Source organism: Mesoplodon mirus (assembly GCF_964341445.2).
Source record: "Mesoplodon mirus genome assembly, chromosome: 7".
Lineage (NCBI taxonomy): Eukaryota > Metazoa > Chordata > Mammalia > Artiodactyla > Ziphiidae > Mesoplodon > Mesoplodon mirus.
The window spans coordinates 32116333-32136214 of record NC_138983.1 but is presented as its reverse complement, the minus strand read 5'-3'; the positions used below and the strand labels follow the sequence as shown (position 1 = coordinate 32136214).

The 19882-nt window shown below is 37.4% G+C and overlaps 1 protein-coding gene across 1 annotated transcript in view; it reads right to left on the bottom strand.

The window, feature by feature from the left end:
• The window catches only part of SLC5A12 (solute carrier family 5 member 12), a gene marked incomplete at both ends in the record, with an annotated part of 43088 nt that extends 24201 nt beyond the window's left edge, over positions 1 to 18887 (bottom strand). The window contains 6 exons of the mRNA XM_082628221.1: positions 3671 to 3811; positions 3931 to 4085; positions 7737 to 7804; positions 10225 to 10276; positions 11710 to 11775; positions 18549 to 18887. Coding sequence (XP_082484347.1) covers positions 3671 to 3811; positions 3931 to 4085; positions 7737 to 7804; positions 10225 to 10276; positions 11710 to 11775; positions 18549 to 18887 — 821 coding nt within the window. The remainder of the gene's footprint in view (positions 1 to 3670; positions 3812 to 3930; positions 4086 to 7736; positions 7805 to 10224; positions 10277 to 11709; positions 11776 to 18548) is intronic.
• Between the last annotated feature and the right edge of the window lie 995 nt (positions 18888 to 19882).

Genomic DNA, 19882 nt, shown 5'->3' with positions numbered 1-19882 from the left:
ACTGAATTAGCTGTACTCTTACTTCCACCATTTAGACAAATTCTATTCAAACTTTTCTCAGGCCATATCCTGGATAGGCCTCTTTACCTGAAAGGTCACTCCCTGCTCTCTCATCAGATTCTACTCCTTATACGGCTTTACATCTTTATAACATTTATCCTTATCTGAAATTGTATAATAAATTTATTTGTTTATTATCTGTTTCCCCCACTTGAACACACACAGGGCTATGTCCCCAGAGCACCCAATAGTGCTGGCACATAGCAGACATAAATTATTTTATTTTTGTTAAAAATGGTTAAATGAATAAATGAAAAATAGAAATTCTTTACAATATGGTTATACTCTTTTTTTTTTTTTTTTTTTTTTTTTTTTTTTTGCGGTACACAGGCCTCTCACTGTTGTGGCCTCTTCCATTGTGGAGCACAGGCTCCGGACACACAGGCTCAGCGGCCATGGCTTATGGGCCCAGCTGCTCCGTGGCATGTGGGATCTTCCCAGACCGGGGCATGAACCCGTGTCCCCTGCATCGGCAGGCAGACTCTCAACCACCAGGGAAGCCCTGGTTATACTCTTTACATCATTTCTTTTTTGAAAAAGCACTGGACCTGGAGTCAGAAGACTTTATACTTAACAACTGTGTGACTTCAGACAAGTCACTAAGACTCTGAGCCAGTTAAATCCTTGGTAAAAAGAGTGTTAACATACCTACCTTGCTTCTTATTATAGGACTAATATGAGGATTGAATGAGTTATACTCCATAAAAATATATGGAGGTTATACAGCCATATGTAGGTTATATAGCCATTATTGAAAACAATTTTAAAAACTTACCAGTCAACTATGGGAAATGAGAAATCAGTGGCAAAATTGTATAATAGAATGTTAAAGCCCTTGTATTTGAACTTATTTTTTCTTCAGAGATAGACTTTAATTCTCTACAGGGCTAATTCTCCTGTTTGCAACTTAAGCCACTTCATCGATTCATTTAGAAAATATTTATGAAGCATCACTATGTACCAGGTTCTTCTGGATACTGAGGACATAGCAGTGAGCAACCCAGAGCCCACCCTCATGAAGATGATATTCTGGGATTAGAGGCAGGTAATAATCACCAAAATGAAATAAATAAACAAGGTGACTTTAGATGCAATAAAAGATATAAAGAAAATAAACAAAGGCAAAGAGAATGGAACATAAGTGACTGGGTGTGGATGTGCTCATCTTAGCTGGAACATGAGACGGTGATGGGAAGGGACCTGGTAACCTTCACCAGCTTCTCCTGCCATCACAGCATCATCTTCTACCTGCAGTCCTGAAACGTAAACTGAAGTCTAGAAACAAAAGCGCCCAAAGCAGCTTCCAGAGAGCACGTCTAAAATGACTTGGTAAGTGATACTATTCCTAAGTGTGAAGAAGATCTGGCTTAAGATGAAGCTGTCTTTAGTGAGTAATCAGCATTCTGGCCATGCAATTAAATGCATCTATAATGGGTCACTTCTGGTTTTAACCTATGGCCACATTCAGTATGAACTTTATGGATGTATTTTCACCTATGTATGATGCAGAGATTTTTCTAAACCCTGATGGAATGTCCTAATTACATCAGGCTCTCAGATAATTGACCAGAAACGATGCATGTAATCAACATTCTATAGAGCCTCCTAGATAAGAGTCTGTTGGCAGCTGGCTCTGAGTGGCCCCCAGTTGCCCTGGAAGTGCCCTTGAGGCTCCAGTTGCATGACAAATGAGACGTCCCACTAGATCCCCACTATAGCAATCTCCCCTCCAGCTGTGTGCACTTCAACCATACTGACCATTTGGACTGATTTCTCACTCCTGAATTGTATCAACTAAATCAACTAAGATTCTTACAGGGAAGTCTTTTCTAAAGACAGTTTTTATTTTTTCTTCTTTCCTTATTCTAACAAAATTCCCATCATAGTTCTGGTCCTTCCATGGGAGTGGGGATGGGTGGAATCAGGAATGGCAGTCCTAAATGCTTAGGAAATTATATATATTTTTTTCCTTTGTGAGTATCTCTCCTTTTCTGACAGTTTTCATACCCATCAAATACTAATGTAACAATTTCCAAGAAACTATTATGAATGCGTGGCTTAGTTTAAACTAATTCACTAAACAAGATCTAAAGATACACAAGCACAAGTACACATGCTGGAATATACATATATACACTCCTACACATGCACACACACACATAAATTCTTATGTATATATGTGTCCATTTATGTGCTTACACATTCACACATTCAAGCATGACCTTCTTGAAGCATTACTTTGTTCAATAAGTAATCAATATTTAATAAGCACAAAGTACTATTCTTGGCCTCTTGAAAAAATGATGAAAAAAATACATTTCCTAAATTTTAGGTACCAGTATAATAATAGGGAGAAATTAGGCATGTTCACAAGAATAAACAGTATAACACAAGCACATAAGATTTAAAAAAAACCCTTGATTTAACAGATAATTATTATTTATTTCACCTAAAGTTTCTTCCCTTATCAGATATCGTCAATTCTAATTTATTTTAATGCAGAATTTTAAATGAATTCTAATTTTAAGTGAATTTTAAGATAAAATTATATTTGATCCTAAATACATTTTTAGTAATTCAACTATCTGAGAAAGTGATGATCACGTGTGTAGAGAGTTTAATATTATTTATTGTAATAGGATATGAATATGTTACCAGTGAATTGATAGAACAGTAGATAATGCTTTCACTTCTTCCTGCTGAGGGTATGTGAACTATGTAAGTAATATATTCCCTTTTGAAATTCAAGTTACAAAATTTTGAACCATATCCAGTCAATTTTATCTTTTATTCTGTCAAAATAAGAAACTATGCATTGAAAGTATTTTATGATCAGTTGTGGAAATATTCATAGCAGCTGTTTCTCACTCCAAGAAAAGTTAACGGCATTCTAACAAGTCTGCAGAGGCTGGAACCTTGGGTAGAAGCAATGAGGATGAAATGCCCATTTTCAATGAAATTCTAGCTTATTTCTGCCAGTTTCACAAAAAAAAAGTGCATAACTTCCTTTTACTCCTTTGGTCTTCATTCTAGAAGGTGGGATGAATTGCATGGTTTTAAAAACCTTAAGTTGCAACTCTGTGGAGTCCTTCAGATTAAGCAGACCTGGTAAAACTGGTGACTGGTTATCCGGGCAGGAGTTGGAGCAGCTGAAGCCCTGTTACCACTTGCTTCACTACCTTGGGTCTTCTTCTTTTAACCTCTCCTTGAAAACTTTTACAGTACATCCATCAAAATAAAAATAGTAATTGAAGAGACCACATGCTGCATGGATATAGTGATGAGGACCACCTCATCACAGAAACTGTAAGTAAGAAATATGTGCTCCTTCTTTCTGCATTGCTTCCCACAGCACCTAATTTAACCCAGTAATTTCTCAGTAAATGAAAGCAGCAAACGACGGTGAGCAAAGGCAGACAGAAAGGTCTAAGTTCAAATCCCAGCACTGCCACTTCCTTGTGGAGAAGGGAATAGTAATGCTTGCCTCAAAAAATTGTTGAAAGGGTTAAATGAATCTTTGTTTCTTTCTCTCTTTTACACACACACACAAACACATTTGAAGCATATAAAGGGCAGAGAAAAAACATTGAAATATTCATTAATAACTCACAGCTTGGCATGTTTTTCTGTTTTGCAAGAGATGCATCGCTGGATGGTCGACTGATTAACTCCATAGATTCCAAGCCATGTAAAAGTTCCTCCCACTGAGATTGTCCAAAAAGTGTGCCTCCTGAGAGGATCTACATCAAAGCTATGAGGCAGAGAGAAGTGAGTGAACAAATACATTCCTTTGATGCCCAAATATTATTTTAGGTGATGAGGTCATGTGGCTAAATCTTTATAAAACAAGAAAAGTAGCATTGGACATACTCAAATATATTTAGTCGAGATCCATTTGCTGATTGCTCTAATACATTGTGTAATCCACCAGCATCGGCTGATCCTTGAATGAGAACCGTTAAGAAGCCCACAGTCATGACAACCATCTGAAATGCATCGGTCCACACCACTGCTTTTAATCCTCCCTGAAATGAAGAGAATGGATGCGAGTTCTTAAAAATGAAGCCTCAACTCTTCCATTTCTGCACAGCCTCTCTGCTAATGCATCTTTCTTTCTCCCTTTTCTCCCTTTCTTCCCCCTTCTCTCCCTCCCTCCCTCTTTCTTAATCTCTCTTTCTCTCTCCCTCCCTCCCTTCCTCCCTTCCTTCTTTCCTCCCTCCCTCCCTCCATCCCTCCTTCTTTCTCTCTTCCTCTTTCTTTCTTCCTTTCTTTCTCTCTTCCTCTTTCTTTCTTCCTTTCTTTCTCTCTTCCTCTTTCTTTCTTCCTTTCTTTCTTTCATCACTGAGCACCTTTTATGTGCCAAGTTTATTGAGGATGATCACCTGGGTCTGGCTTGTACAATTTGAGATTTTTTTTTTTTTTTTGTAAATTTAGTGCAGTGAATAAATTTGGGGAAACTGAGATGGTAGGCTACTGAAAAAGAAGAAAAGAACTAGGAAGGAATGATAGATTCCAGACATTCATGGAGAAAGGCGTTTTAAGAGCTAGAGGATGGTCAAATAGTGAGGTGAGCAAACCAGAGTGTCAGGAGGGTGAATCTAACAGTAGAACTCAGGAGATGGTGATTCGGCAATAGGTTAGAGCAGTGGTTATCAAACCTGGATCTTTTTAGAGTTACTTGGGGAATTTGAAAACAAACAAACAAAAAAATCAATGTCTGAGCCCCATCCCCAGGAATTCTGAATAAATTGAGGTCTGGGCTGGGACCCAGTTCTAAGTGTTTTTACAGCTCCCCAGGTGATTCTAATGTACAATTCTAGTTGGGACTATGTGGGCAAGAAGAAAGGAGGAAAGAAAGAGGCTGCTGGAGAATCCCTTAGGAACATGGCAAAGGTGCCATGAGCAAATTAGGAAAGATTAAATGAAATGATATATTTTAAAAGTACTTTGAAAATGAGTAAGCACTATGTGAATGAAAGGATGTGGTATTTTTAACATTGAAAAATAGAATTATCCCCGGTTACTCCCCCAGAGTGTCAAGAACATCTGTGAAAAGATGACAGGCTTCGTCTTTATCTTGAGAAGAAAGAAGACACTGGATTTGTCTCATCATTTCTCGTGTAGTTAAAATTAAAATGTAATTTAAAAATAGACATAAAAGTCCCTTCCACATGCATTGTGTTTCTATATTCTGTTCAATTTCCAATTTGAGAAATATTCAATCTCTTACTTCCATCTTCCAAGAGTGGTATTTTGATTTTCTTTAAAGGCATTAAGACTTCTAAACCCAAATCACAATATCAGATTTTAGTGATATGAAGACCAAATATCAAAGACCTCAGTTTTCAGAGGCTACTTGGCATGGGTTATATGCATAAACCTGAACTTGAGCTAGACCTGGGGCAAGAGAACAAACCACTTCATCACCACTTTAACAAATGTGCTTCAAAAGGCAGATTACTATAGCTACCATGAAAACTTCTCTTCTTTTTTTTTTTTTTTAAATCTCTTCCACTGGCTATCTTAGCTAGGCTACAAATCCACAGGATTAACAGAGTAAAGAAACTGCTCTATGAGCAAAAGTGTTAGATAACTGAGCCACCAGTTTGGTGAGACATTGAAGCCTGTGTTCTGGCAAGAGGTAGGAGATGGAACAGAGGTGTGGTGAGAAGAGGTTAGATGGGTGGATTGACTCACAGACTGAAAGATTTCCAACACTAGGTTAAGAAGCTTACACTTTATCCTGTGAACAATGGGAAGCAAGGAGATAATTAGGTCAGTGAAGTGGCGTGAAGGGATAGATGTTTGAAGAAGATTAAGTTAACAGAGGCATGCAGGGTGGAGGGAAACACTGAAATCAATTAAGAGGTAGTACATTTAGCTTATTATTGTTTATTGTGATGATTAAAGTATCCAGACTTGTTTCTGACATCTTTTTGGTTTCTATTTGTTCTACTTTTTCTGTATTTTTTTCTTCTCTTGCTTAAATCAATTGCAGTTTTGTTTTGCTTTGTTTTAATTCCTTTTTTCTACTCTGATTGTTTTATTTAAATGAGTCCCCTTGAAATTTTGTCATGAATTTTTCATTTAGAGTCTAAATTTTTAAAATGTCTTAATCCCCAGCAATTCAAGGATTAAAAAAATCTTTAAATCTAATTACTCTCTTCCTGATTTACATGCTATTGATGTCCAAATGAAAGTTATTCTTTTTCTTAATCACAAAATTACACATAATAGTAATCATTATTACATTTATAATATTATAAACTATATTATTAGATACTATATAAATTATACCATACTATAAAATTATTGCTGTTTTCATTAAGCAACGGAAATTGTTTGACTAGACTTACTAAACGTGTACTATTTTATTTTCTTATCATTACTTCTCCCATCAAAAACTGGATAATATTCCTTCTTCCCACAGTATTTCCTCTAGGTTTTTCTCAGGGGAAGATATATTAGAGGTAATTTCTCTCAGTTCTTGACAGTCAGTTTCTGAAAGATAGTTTTGCTAAATACACAATTATAAATGACAATTGTTTTCCTTCAGTGCTTTGAAGATATTATTCCACTGTTTCTGGCTTCCATTACTGTTGCTAAGCAATGCATCTAGTTATCCTTCTATGGCCAGTTACTTCAGAGCCACTAATCTGTCACATACGGCCAGGCACGTAAGGAATAGGAGACTATTTTTAATTTAGGTAGGAGGAGTATGTCTGGAATAGAATTATGGTAGTGAGAATGGAATGGAAAAAAAAATAAGATAAAACTGTAGTGCAGAGAAAAGGTGGGATTTGCAAGTATGAAAAGAGAGATAAGAGCATTTTAAAATTGTATATTATCATGATATATGTTAAAAGAGTAAGTGATATGTGCACAAGGCCAAAATACATGGATGGTGCTATATGATAATATATCAATTACTTTATTTTTCTCTGTAAAGGAGGAAGGAGAATCCAACTATCTGGGGACCATTACCATATTCTTAACTGGTTACTTAAAGCCTCCATATATGGTACCAATGACTCAGAAGAATAATGATTTCTATTGCAGAGCATGGCAAATAATAGGTGCTCAATGAACGTTTGTTGAACTAAACAGATTGTAACAATTATATAAATATAATTGCCAATACCACCCAGTTTCCTTAGTTAAAACTGACCATGTATAAGACCAAATGTTAAATGTAATCCAAACTTATTCACCTATAAGAGACAAAAACAAGTTGTGGAATCCTCAAGTTTACAAAATACCAGCCATCCTTGATCGTTCATTCATGCATTTTGTATTCCTCAACCAGTAGACAGTAAAGTATAAATGTTACCTATGGTTTATAATCACTGTTAATGAACACATTTTTTTTTTCTCAGTAGTTGCATATGGTCACCTACCCTCTGAGCACGGAGATATTTCTGTCATTAAATCTTCTCTTAGCCATGGCTTTCTCAAATGAGTCCAGAGCCCAAATTCTATTAATGGTTGGTACTGAAAAGAATTTTAAACAAAACAGTGGCACTTTCCTCTGGAAACTGTGACAGAGAAGCCAGCATATTTCTATTTAATTGTGGGATAGCAATTTCTGCTATACTTAGATGCCCTGTTGTTGGAAATTAGCCCTTATCCCATATTAAGAGATAGTGCTAAATATTTTTTCACAGCTAGATACATACCAGGGTACAGTAGAATGTGCAAACAATTCCTGTTGCAAACACAGAGCCCCAGAGATCAAACCCAGTCACTACGAAAGGAGAAAAAATATTGAAAGAAGTTTCTCTAAGGAAAGTAATAGAACAAACTTTATGAGGAAAAAGTCACAATATTTTTGTCTGTGTTCTTTGTGCACAAACAGAAATCAAATTAGAGTTGTCTCATTAAATTTTCTCACCTCTGATAAAGATTATTTTATTACATTATTATACCTCAACCCAGCCCATAATTTTCATGTAATGCTAAAAGTCAAATTATTCCTCTTAAGATTCTGGAGCTTCCAATCTCTGCACCAATTGTTTGTTTGTTTGTTTTTCTTAACAAATTTAGTCTGAGTACTTTGAAACCACCTAAACATTGACCATGAATAAATATTTCTCATTATAATCACATAGCACAATTAAACTGAGTACTGAGGGCTTCTAATATTACAGGTATTATTATGAAATTTCTTTCACTTTTGTTTCTTCTTTCCTTTTTTTCCCTAGGATTCTATTCTTTCAAAGGGGTCAGGTATAAATCTTAAAATAATTACTACAAGCACATTTTACTCATGTATTCAGAGTATCTACTTCATAAGATTACTGAGAAAGGACCATATATTATAGATGACCTTATTTAGTGGTTGTGTATATACCATACAAAATTGTCAAACTTACTTTTACCAAAGGAGAAAGAGAAGGAGTAGGGATAAGTTAGTAGTATGGGATTACTGAAATACACTACTATACATACCTCACACCAGTCAGAATGGCCATCATGAAAAAATCTATAAAAATAAATGCTGAAGAGGGTGTGGAGAAAGGGGAACCCTCTTGCACTGTTGGTGGGAATGTAAATTGATACAACCACTATGGAGAACAGTATGGAGGTTCCTTAAAACACTAAAAATAGAATTACCATATGACCTAGCAATTCTACTACTGGGCATATATCCTGAGAAAACCATAATTCAAAAAGACACATTCACCCCAATGTTCATTCCAGCGCTATTTGCAATAGCCAGGTCATGGAAACAACCTAAATGCCCAAAGACAGATGAATGGTTAAAGATGTGGTACACATACACAATGGAATATTACTCAGCCATAAAAAGGAATGAAATTGGGTCATTTGTAGAGACATGGATGGACCTAGAGACTGTCAAACAGAGTGAAGTAAGTCAGAAAGAGAAAAACAAATATTGTAGGTTAACACATATATTTGGAATCTAGAAGAAAAGTACAGATGAACTGGTTTGCAAGGCAGAAATAGAGACACAGATGTAGAGAACAAACGTATGGATACCAAGGGGGGAGAGTGGGGGTGGGGGTGGCAGTGGTGGGATGAATTGGGAGATTGGGATGGACATGTATATACTAATATGTATAAAATAGATTACTAATAAGAACCTGCTGTATAAAATAAATAAATAAATAAACATAAAATAAGCCACAAGCATCCCAGTGTTCATTGCACTATTTATAATAGCCAGGACATGGAAACAACCTGAATATCCAATGACAGACAAATGGATAAAGAAGATGTGGTCCATATGCACAATGGAATATTACTCAGCCATAAAAAAGAATGAAATTCGGTCATTTGTAGAGATGTGGATGGACCTAGAGTCTGTCATACAGAGTTAAGTAAGTCAGAAAGAGAAAAACAAATATTGTATATTAACACATATATGTGGAATCTAGAAAAATGGTACAGGTGAACCTATTTGCAAGGCAGGAATAGAGACGCAGATGTAGAGAACAGACATGTGAACATGGGGGGTGGGGAAGGAGAGGGTGGAATGAATTGGGAGATTAGGATTGGCATATATACACTACCATGTGTAGAATAGGCAGCTAGTGGGAACCTGTTGTATAGCACAGGGAGATTAGCTCAGTGCTCTGTGATGACCTAGATGGGTGGGATTGTGGGTGAGGGTGGGAGGGAAGTCCAACAGGGAGGGGATATATGTATACTTATAGCTGATTCACTTCATTATACAGCAGAAACTAACACAACATTGTAAAGCAACTATACTCCAATAGAAAAAAAAGATAAACAACAAAGATTTACTGTATAGCACAAGGAACTATATTCAATATCTTGTAATAACTTATAATGGAAAATAATTTCGAAAAAATATATACAACTGAATAACTTTGATGTACAGTCTAACAAAACATACTGTAAATCAACCATACTTCAAAAAAAATTGCCATAACTTCAGTGATTAGAAAACAAGCAATAATCAAATTGGGTGTTTGGAACCATGTGGATAAAATCAAGTAACTAGTTATTTGCATTATTTTCAGTGTTCAGTTTATAGAGCTTTATGTTGTGACAACTACAGTAATTCAAGCACCCTAACCACAGGAATGTCTCCTCAACAAGATGTTGTGTGTATATTTCTCAAGGTGACAAGGCATGTATAAAAATGATGGACAGTGCAAGAGAGTGTCGCTAGCTCACCTTGATTGAGGGCCAGAGCAGGAGCATACACCACCACTCCTGTGTAGAGAATCTGGGGGAGAGACAAGAATCAGGTGAACAGTGAGAAAAGTGACACAGAAAGTAAGCCTGCCTAAAAAATTCTTTATGACCTTAGAGCTACATTTCCTTAAACTTCTTCGTCAAACACTTCAATCCCATGCACTCTTGTTTTGAAATCCTTGGCTACTGTAACTAATTTGCAGACGGGATAATCATGCGATGGAGGAAGAGTGTTGGACTTTTAAGACGGCTGCATATTTTGAGATTTTATGGCTAGATCTGGTATATTTCTGAAGGATATGAAAATACGGTTCAAGTTAAGATTTTTATTCACCCTTCCACTACCCCATCATACACATATCACCATGACACAAACACATTTTAGCAATTTGAACTATAAATTTTAGAGTGGAGATGGAAATAATCCGTGATTAGAGCACCATGCAGGGAAAACTACCAACATGGGTGATCTTCATAGGGGGTATATCTTCAAGCTCCCAGAACTGATGGAAGCGGATGGAGTCCCATTTAATTTTAAATGAAATTTCACCATTTAGAGATCCATGCGGTTTTTTTTTGTTGTTGTTGTTTGTTTGTTTTTGCGGTACGCGGGCCTCTCACTGTTGTGGCCTCTCCCGTTGCGGAGCACAGGCTCCAGACGCGCAGGCTCAGCAGCCATGGCTCACGGCCCCAGCCGCTCCGTGGCATGTGGTATCTTCCCGGCCCGGGGCACGAACCCATGTCCCCGACATCGGCAGGCGGACTCTCAACCACTGTGCCACCAGGGAAGCCCCCATGCGGGGTTTTAAAAGGCAAATATCTATGGACAGGTCAAGGAGCAGTGTTTCCCTCCTTTTCTTGTTCTTAAATCAGTCAGTGAGTGGGAGTTTTCATTAAGAAAAGAGAAGGTAGTTAATTTATAGAAGAAAGTTCTTGGTGAGTCACGGGAAATGCATTGAGGGTGTCCCACAGGCAAGTGTGGGGCAGAAAGAGGGCACCCTAGAACCCAGGAGAGGAGTCCAAAAGGGGAATGTGGGAATATTAGTTTGAGAGTATAGTCTTAAACAGATTTTCAGCAAAATGGGTATTTCTGGTTCAACATAGTTTACTAGTAAAAAAACAAAACAAAACAGAATTAATTACCAGATCATTTCATATCAAAAGCAACTTGAACAGGTTAAATAAGAGTTCAAAATAAATTTAAGAAAAAGCTTTTTTTCCCTTGGTGGTTTATTATATATATATATATATATTTGTTTGTCATTATTTGTACAGATATATGGGGTCTATGAAATGTGGAAATACCTTGATATAATCACTTGTCTTGAAAGTGCTATCCTTAGAAGAAAGTAGTTTCTTCTTAGTGTTGAATCTTTCTTTTAATTGTGTTAATTGCCCCCTGAAATAAACAAACTCATACTTGTCACTCCCCAATCCACCTCTGCAGCAACCCTTACCCCTTACCGTCTGCAAAATGTAGATGACTGTGGCTGCATAGCGAACTGGTTTGTTGAATCGTAGTTGTAAGTACTAGAAAGAACAGAGAGAAGGACATGCAAAGAATCAGCAAGTTTTATGTAAGGGCTGCTAAGAAGGTTTTCTGTTTTCTTGGTATTTCTCTGAGTTTGGTGCTTAGTTTATAACATGATTTTACGCTACCTGTACTTGGGAGAAAAGGAAACAAATTTGGAAACAAATTTGGATTATTTAAAGTCAAAGATATAGAAAAACTCAATTTTTGCTGAAGCTTCCCTTGATGGTCAGAGAAGATAAATGTTTTTTATTTTAAAATTGTTATTGCTTCAATAAAAACCAGATTTTCTGGCTCATTATCCAGGGCTCTTCTTAGTGGATATGCTAAAGCCATTATTTCCTTTTATATCCCCACTGTCCCCAGATTCAGCTCAGGCCTTCCTTTCCTCTTTCCCAGATCAATGCAGTAGCCCCCTAACTGACCTCTCTAATTCCAAGCCTTGCCCACTCATTCCACCAACCACACACCTGCTGCATTGATTCTCCTAAAGCAGAACTCTGGTCATGTCATGCTTTTCCTCAAACTTTCCAGTGATTCCTTATCATTGACAAAACAAATTGCACATCTCAGGCTTGACATTCTAAACCCTCTACTCTCTGATCCACACCCTTCCTGTCTTAGCTCACATCACTAACCCTCACATGATTTATTCTCCACATAAAATCATTATGTATAATTCAACCAGCATGCTTTGTCCTCTGCCAATTTGTCCTTTGTGTAGGCAGATTTTCAGTGTGAGAGAGCCTCCCTCTCTCCGAATTCACCAATTCTTAGAGAATGGACTTGAGGATATGGGGACGGAAGGGTAAGCTGGGACAAAGTGAGAGAGTGGCATGGACATATATACACTACCAAACGTAAAATAGATAGCTAATGGGAAGCAGCCACATAGCACAGGGAGATCAGCTCGGTGCTTTGTGACCACCTAGATAGGTGGGATAGGGAAGGAGATGCAAGAGGGAAGAGGTATGGGAACATATGTATATATATAACTGATTCACTTTGTTATAAAGCAGAAAATAACACACCATTGTAAAGCAATTATACTCCAATAAAGATGTTAAAAAACAAACAAACAAAAAAAAGGATAGCCCAATTGCCATTCCTAGTCCTACTCATACTTTCTCCTCTGAGCATTTAGGGCAACTATATTAAACTTCTTTCATATGTAATAACACTTGATCACCTACTGCCTTATATTTTAGTGTTGGATTCACATATCTTACTGTATTTGCTTCGTGTGGTTACTGTAACAAAATATCACAAATTTGGTGGCTTAACGCAACAGAAATGTGTTCTGTTACAGTTCTGGAAGCCAGGAGTTCAAAATCAATTTCACTGGGCCAAAATCAAAGTGTTGGCAGGGCTCTGCTCCCTCTGGAGGTCTTAGGGAAGAATTTACTTCTAGTTTCTTTGGAGTTTTTGGTGGCTGCAGGCAGTCCTTTAGCTTTTAGCTTTATCACTCTAATCTCTGCCTCTTTGGTCACACTGCCTTTTCTTCTGTCTATCAAATGTCCTTCTGCCTTCCTCATATAAATGTGATCGTACTTAAGGCCTACCTGGTTAAACCAGGATAATCTCTCCATCTCAAGATCCTTAATTTAATTAACTTTACAAAGATCTCTTTTTCTAAACCATATAAGGTAACAGTCACAGGTTCCTGGGATTAGAACATTTATTATGATTTTTAGAGGGAGGGGGATGCATTTTTCAACCCACCACACTTACTTTCCCTGGTACATGTAAACAGGGTCTTATTTTATTCATTGTATCTTCATCTTTCATGTATTCATTCATTTAACAAATATTTATTGCTTACCCTCTATATGGCATTCTGCTATACAATGATAGCAAATATTATATAGTTCATGTCACAAAGGATTTTACAGATTAGAGGAGACCATTAACAAATTTATACTAAAGTAAAGTTACACTGATGGTATGTACTAAAAGAAAAGCTACAGGGAGCTGTGAACACACTAAACAGATGGATCTGATTTACTGTTGGAAGTCAAGAAAGGTATTCCTGAACAAGTATTCTAGAAGGCACTAGTATTTGTCTTCCAGTGCATGATAAACATGTACTGAATGAGCAAAATAAATGTTAAAAGTAACAAATGACTTGAGGGCTTAATATCCTGGTGGTAGTTCTTGGTAGTAATTTCTAATTGGCAGTAGTTCTTTCTTATCTAATTTAAGAAAAATCATTTTGATTAACCCAGGAGTTTACTGATGTGTCCTTTTCCTAGAAATGATACATAAGTAAGTGTTGATTGATGGCTTAAGGTGGAACCTTCTTTGAAACCCTAGAAAAGACTCCTCTTGACAGAATTGTCACTCAGTTTCACTCTAATCCACATCTCCCAATTTACTGCTCAACCCTTCCCCCAAGGAAAGAACCACCTTATTTTCAGACCATCTTTCTTCAGACAACACATTCAGTACACTGTGAGTCAGGTACTAATCCAGTGGGTGTGTGACTGAGGGCACCAGGTATGAGGAAAATATTTTTAAAGAAGTAAGGAAGTCACTGAGAGAGGAACTGGAAATCTCAGCTATCATAGGATAAAACACAGTGCAAAACTTTTAAGCTGAAGACAACATGGGTTCAAATCACATGTCCTTGGAAAGATTAGTTTATTGCACTAAACGATGGCCACCTCTTTCTAAAATTGGCATTTGTAGGATCTAATTGTATAGTGTATGATAATGTCAAGTGCAGGGACAGGAATATAGTGGGATCTTAGTGACTGTAGTAGTCATTGTGGGTGTGACCCCTGGAGCTTATTGGCACTCTCTGTCCCAGTACATGTTGATAGCATCTAACTGCACAGTGATTTTCTGCTTGAGGGCTTTATCTCACCCCTTGCACAGGGCAGACTAGAAGTGCTTGGGGGTGTTATCATTGTCTTTCAGCCAGTGACAAAAGGAAGTTGGACCAAAAAATCCCAGTTATTTTCATTTCAAGCAGGCCAACCCTGATATGTGATCTATACTGCCCCCAGAAATCCCCAGTGAGATAGAACCTCAGTTGCTCACAATAACAACCTGCTCAAAAACATACCTTTTATTGGCTTCCTTTTTTTCCATGTCTTACTTGCCACTTGTCTACCAATGCTTAATAAAATCATTTCCCTCCAAAATGACTTGCATTCAACTCCTTGTCTCAGAATTTGCTTCTGGGGGAACACAACTTAAGACAGTGATATTTTTACCAAATATGATTCAAGTGGAGACTGAAAAATTGCTTGTGTAATGAGCTGTGTCTTCTGGTTGACAGGGATTCTTTTTCCATCACATGAAGAACCCAGGATAGCCTACTAGAGGATGAGACCAAGCGTAGTATGCTACAAGCTGTCCCATCTGAGTGCCCCTAGACCAATGAGCCACTAACCAACCCACTAGCTGATGGCAGTTACAGAGATGGCCCCAAGTAAGACCAGAAGAACCTTATTGTCTTACTAGACTCTCTTGAGCTCAGGTCAGATCACTGATCCACAAAATTGTGAGCAGGTAAAATTGTTGGTTTAAGCAATTTATTTTGGGATGGTATGTTACACAGCAATAGATAACTGATATAAAATGTGATATCAGAAGTGGAGAAATGTAGCAAAACCCAAACTATGTGATATTGGCTTTGGGACTGTTTGGCATATGAAGTCTAGGAAAGCAAAGGGGAAATTGTTCCTGAAAAATGGAAAGTTAGTGAGGAAACTGCTATAGGAATCTGCAAAAGTCAATGGTTTTAACATCTCAGTTTAGTTCCTCTAAATTCAGTCAATTCAGTCAAGCTAGAGAGATAGTATTAAGAAAAATATACTTGAAAAAAAAGAACTAGATCAGAAGTAAGACACCTTGAATTCTAGTTTGAGCTTTGCCACTATCTCACTCTATAATCTAAGCCTCTGGTTTCTCATCCATGAAATAAGAGACTATTTGAACTGCATAATTCTCCATCGGAAAGATTGTATTCACTCACTCACATATCCAGTGGTCATCCTGGATCGGTGTATAGCTTTAACTACAGTCCAAAGTAAAAATGGAAGTTCAGCAGAAAAGTTACATGCTTTGTGCTTGCTTTTAAAAATAGCACAGGTAACATTTACCTTCATGTTTGACTATTTTCAAAACCCCAAACCTGATATAGCCACATTATTTTCCATCTCAGGAAATAAGTCCACTTTTCATGTTGGTTCAAGTATCATGGAGCCATCCTTGACTCCTCTTTCTGTCTCACTACCCACATGCAATTCATAAAAGAATCCTGGCACCTCCTCCCCCACCTTCAAAATTTCACTTGCATCATCCCCTCTGTCTCCATGCTAATACCATCATTCTTGCCTAGATTACAGCAATAGCTTCCTAACTAGACGCCCTGCTTCAGCAGTAAAAACCTTATAATTAACCTCATCATACAGCTAGAGTAATACTCTTAAAATACAAATCACATTAGAGCACTCTCCTGCCCAAAGAGTGCAATGACCCATCTCACTGAGAGTAAAAACCAATCCTTATAATGACCTAAAAAAGGCCTCATAACATTGGTTTAGACCCTATCGCACCCTAAATATCCATTTTACAACAAATATTTTGTCACTTTATTTACTATACTGAAATAATACTCAATAATGATATCTTATACCTACACATCTAATTTCTCAAATTTTAAATATAATTACTAAAATGCCACAAATGTAATTTAAAGGAGAACTAAAAAGAAAGCAATTTACAGAAAAAAAAAGTGTATAATCTATGCTTAGAAAACACTATGGAAGAAGTAGTAGCCTGGGCATTATAATGAAAAAGTCTGGATTAGAGAGAAGTAAGTAGTTCAGAAACTATTTAGTTTAAGAAGTCCAAGAAAAATGAGAATGCAGGTAGACATCAGCTCACAAGGTAGTGTTAAGGGTAAATAATAGCATGCTGGATCTATTAATGTTTAATAAGAGAAAGAAGAAAGTAACTCTAAGTGAAGTGGAGACAACATGATGAGACCAATTATAAACTGTCCAAGTGGAGATAATGAAAATGTATGATATTGCAAATGAGCTGAGCCTAATTTATAACTTGAGGGTGAGAACAGTTCCTTATGCTTTGACACGGGAGAGGAGAGTGACAAAGTGGCACAGATGACATAGATTCGTCTTGAAATCCTCCCTCATATCAAAGCATTTAAATAAGTTGGCTATTGCCAATCCCAAAACTCAATGACTTAAAAACCAGGACTTAATATTTCTCACAATTTTTAGGATTGGCTGGGTGATTCCTCTACATGACTCTCCAGGGCTGCCATGGGGCTGCAATCAATGGGAAGTTTAGCTGGGGGAGAAAATCCAAGATGGCATCACTCACATGTCTGGTGATTGGTGTTGGCTGCTGGCCAGTGTGCTTCTGTTCTTCTCTACTTGTTCACTCATCCTCCAGAAGCTAGAACAACTAGACCCACTTCCTGACATAGCTATATCAGGACAATATTCCAAGAAGGCAAAAACAGAAGCTATAAGCCTCATGAGACTTAAGCTCCCAATTCACACATCACTTCTGCCACATGCTATTGGTCAAAGCAAGTCACAAGGCCTTCCCAGATTCAAGAGGTCGAGAAATAGACTCTACCCTTTGAGTTTTTACTACTTTAAAAGACCCTGGTAAGAATATCTATGGCTAGGTAGCAGAAAATGGACGATGAACAAATAAACATAAATTCAAGTTTCTGTACAGAGATTGGTAGAAATTTGGGGACTGTAACAACAGCAAGAACAATAATGATAAATAATATAAAACTCTTCCATGGCATTTACAACTTGCCAGCCTCTGTTAAAAGTATTTGCATATAATAACTCATTTATTCCTCACAGACATTCTTTAAGATAGGTAGTTTTATTATTCTTATTTTACATGTGTGAAAATCAGGTACAGAGAAGGTAAGTCATTTTCCCAAAGTCATGCAGCTAGTTAAGCAGCAGAGCTAGTATTCAAAGCCAAGTAGCCTGAGTTTAAAGTTCATGCCTTTAACCCCTATGCCACACTGCTAATTCTTATAAAGAAAGAGGCAGTCCCAAAATATGTACTTTACACAATCTGAATTTCTTCTTATTAGGGTACTACAATTTAAAAAATATGTAAAGGGCAAAGGTAAATGGTAAATTAAATTCAATGAAAAGCTTATATGTCCTCTATCTGTACTGTCTCAAATCTCCTCAGTTTTATATTTGCAATTGGTTTAATGTAGTAACTTAACTGTTTTACTAAAACTGTACAAGCCACTGTATAATCTTGACTAAGTCATCTATCTGTATCTCAGTTTTCTTAGCTGAAAAGTGACAATACACAATGTTCTTCATGCTTTTCAGAATACTGATGTTAATAATAATACAAGTAATAACATCAGCTTTCCTTCATTGAGAATCTCCTACAAGTTAGACAGTATATTAGATGTTTACCTACAGATTATCATTTAATCATTGAAGTAGCCTCATGGGCTTGACTTTGTTATTTCTCTTCTACAGATGGAAGGTGTAGGTGTCTGTAGATGTCTTTGGATACAAGTGTATCTGTATCCAAAGCTTAAGCTTTCCCCAATAACACTGCAATATTTTTTCCCATGATGTATAATTGCCCTGAAAATAGTGAGTGTTTTTCAACTATCATGTGTTATCATCAAGACAATGTGTATCACTAGAGAAAAAAGTAAGAATAACAAAACATGTTCAAATGGAGAGGAAACAGCAACTACCTCCCAAAGTGAAAATGAAGGAAGTAGTTGTCTTACCTCATATGTGCTGGTGATGCCAGATCTGTAGAACACAGGGATAAAGAGCTCTGATGTGAAGATGATCACAAATGCGTATGCAATGAAGAAGACGATGAAGGATGCTCCAAAGCGGTAGACCTCAGCCGGGGTCCCCAGGACAGTGACAGCGGACATGAAGCTGGCTGTCAGAGACAATGCCACGGGGCCAAAGGTCATTTGCCGTCCCCCAACCAGAAACTCCCTTGAAGTTGCCTTTTTTCTCTCCCTAATGGCAAAGAACACCCCAATTCCAGAGGAAATGACAAAGAGGGCTGCAAAGACTACATAATCCCAAACTTCAAAGTTCTTCACCTCCATGCTGGGAAGTATGGCACCAGAGAGTTGCTCTCAACCTGGTCTCAGGGAGAAGTTCTTTCTAAAAGCAAAGCTCAGTAGAGTAGACGCTTTTCCAGGAGAGGAGACCTCTCCTGGAAGAGAATGATGACCAGAGGCACTTGTGTAGCACTTCGGAAACCAAGTTGTACTCAGGGAAGATCTCAAAAGTTGATGACAAAGAAGGATCTGGTAGTGGTACCAACAGATGAAAACTTGAAATCTGACCCTGGCCTGGAGCTGTCTTTCCCTCTGCTAAAGCATATGTCACAGAGAAGTAATTCAGATGTGTTCTGAAATTAATAACCACTGGGGGTGGAATGAACTTGCCAGATAACATGCTCTTTAATCTCCTAGATTTTTTTAAACTTAAGGTTAAACATTACTGGGAACCATAGAAGTGCTACAAGTTCACCACCTCAGCATTTTTAATGAGTGAAACAGAATCTGTAAAATGCCAACAAAACTATCACCTGTATCTTGCTTCCGAGTAAGGGAGGGTGAAGGTGTGTACTTGCAACTCCACGAGACGTTGGGTGTGGGGGAAAAGGAGTAAAGAACGAGGGATCAGGAGACCTTTGCTTAAGTTGGTGCAAACTTAAGTGAGCTGTGAAATTGCTTATGAAATATTTAACCCCTCGGAGCTTCATCTGGATCATGGAATAATAACATCTCAGAGGGTTATGATGAGTCTTTAAGTGTCTCTGACTTTCTGACCCTCTTTTTCCTGATCAATAATTAGCTATTATGTGTGCTTATAGTGAAGCACCCTGGAACATAATAGAGTTGACTCTCTTTTGACTCTAGGCTTCAGAAAATAAATTGACCAACAATTAATAAATCGGTTGTAGTCCTCAGTTTTATCTTTTCTCTCTCTCCTTCATTTTGACCCATTCACAACTCTTGTACACAGAGGTTAAGTTTTAGTTAAGACCAGGACAAATGAGAGAAAGAAGGTAAGAATCCAGTTATAGATTCTT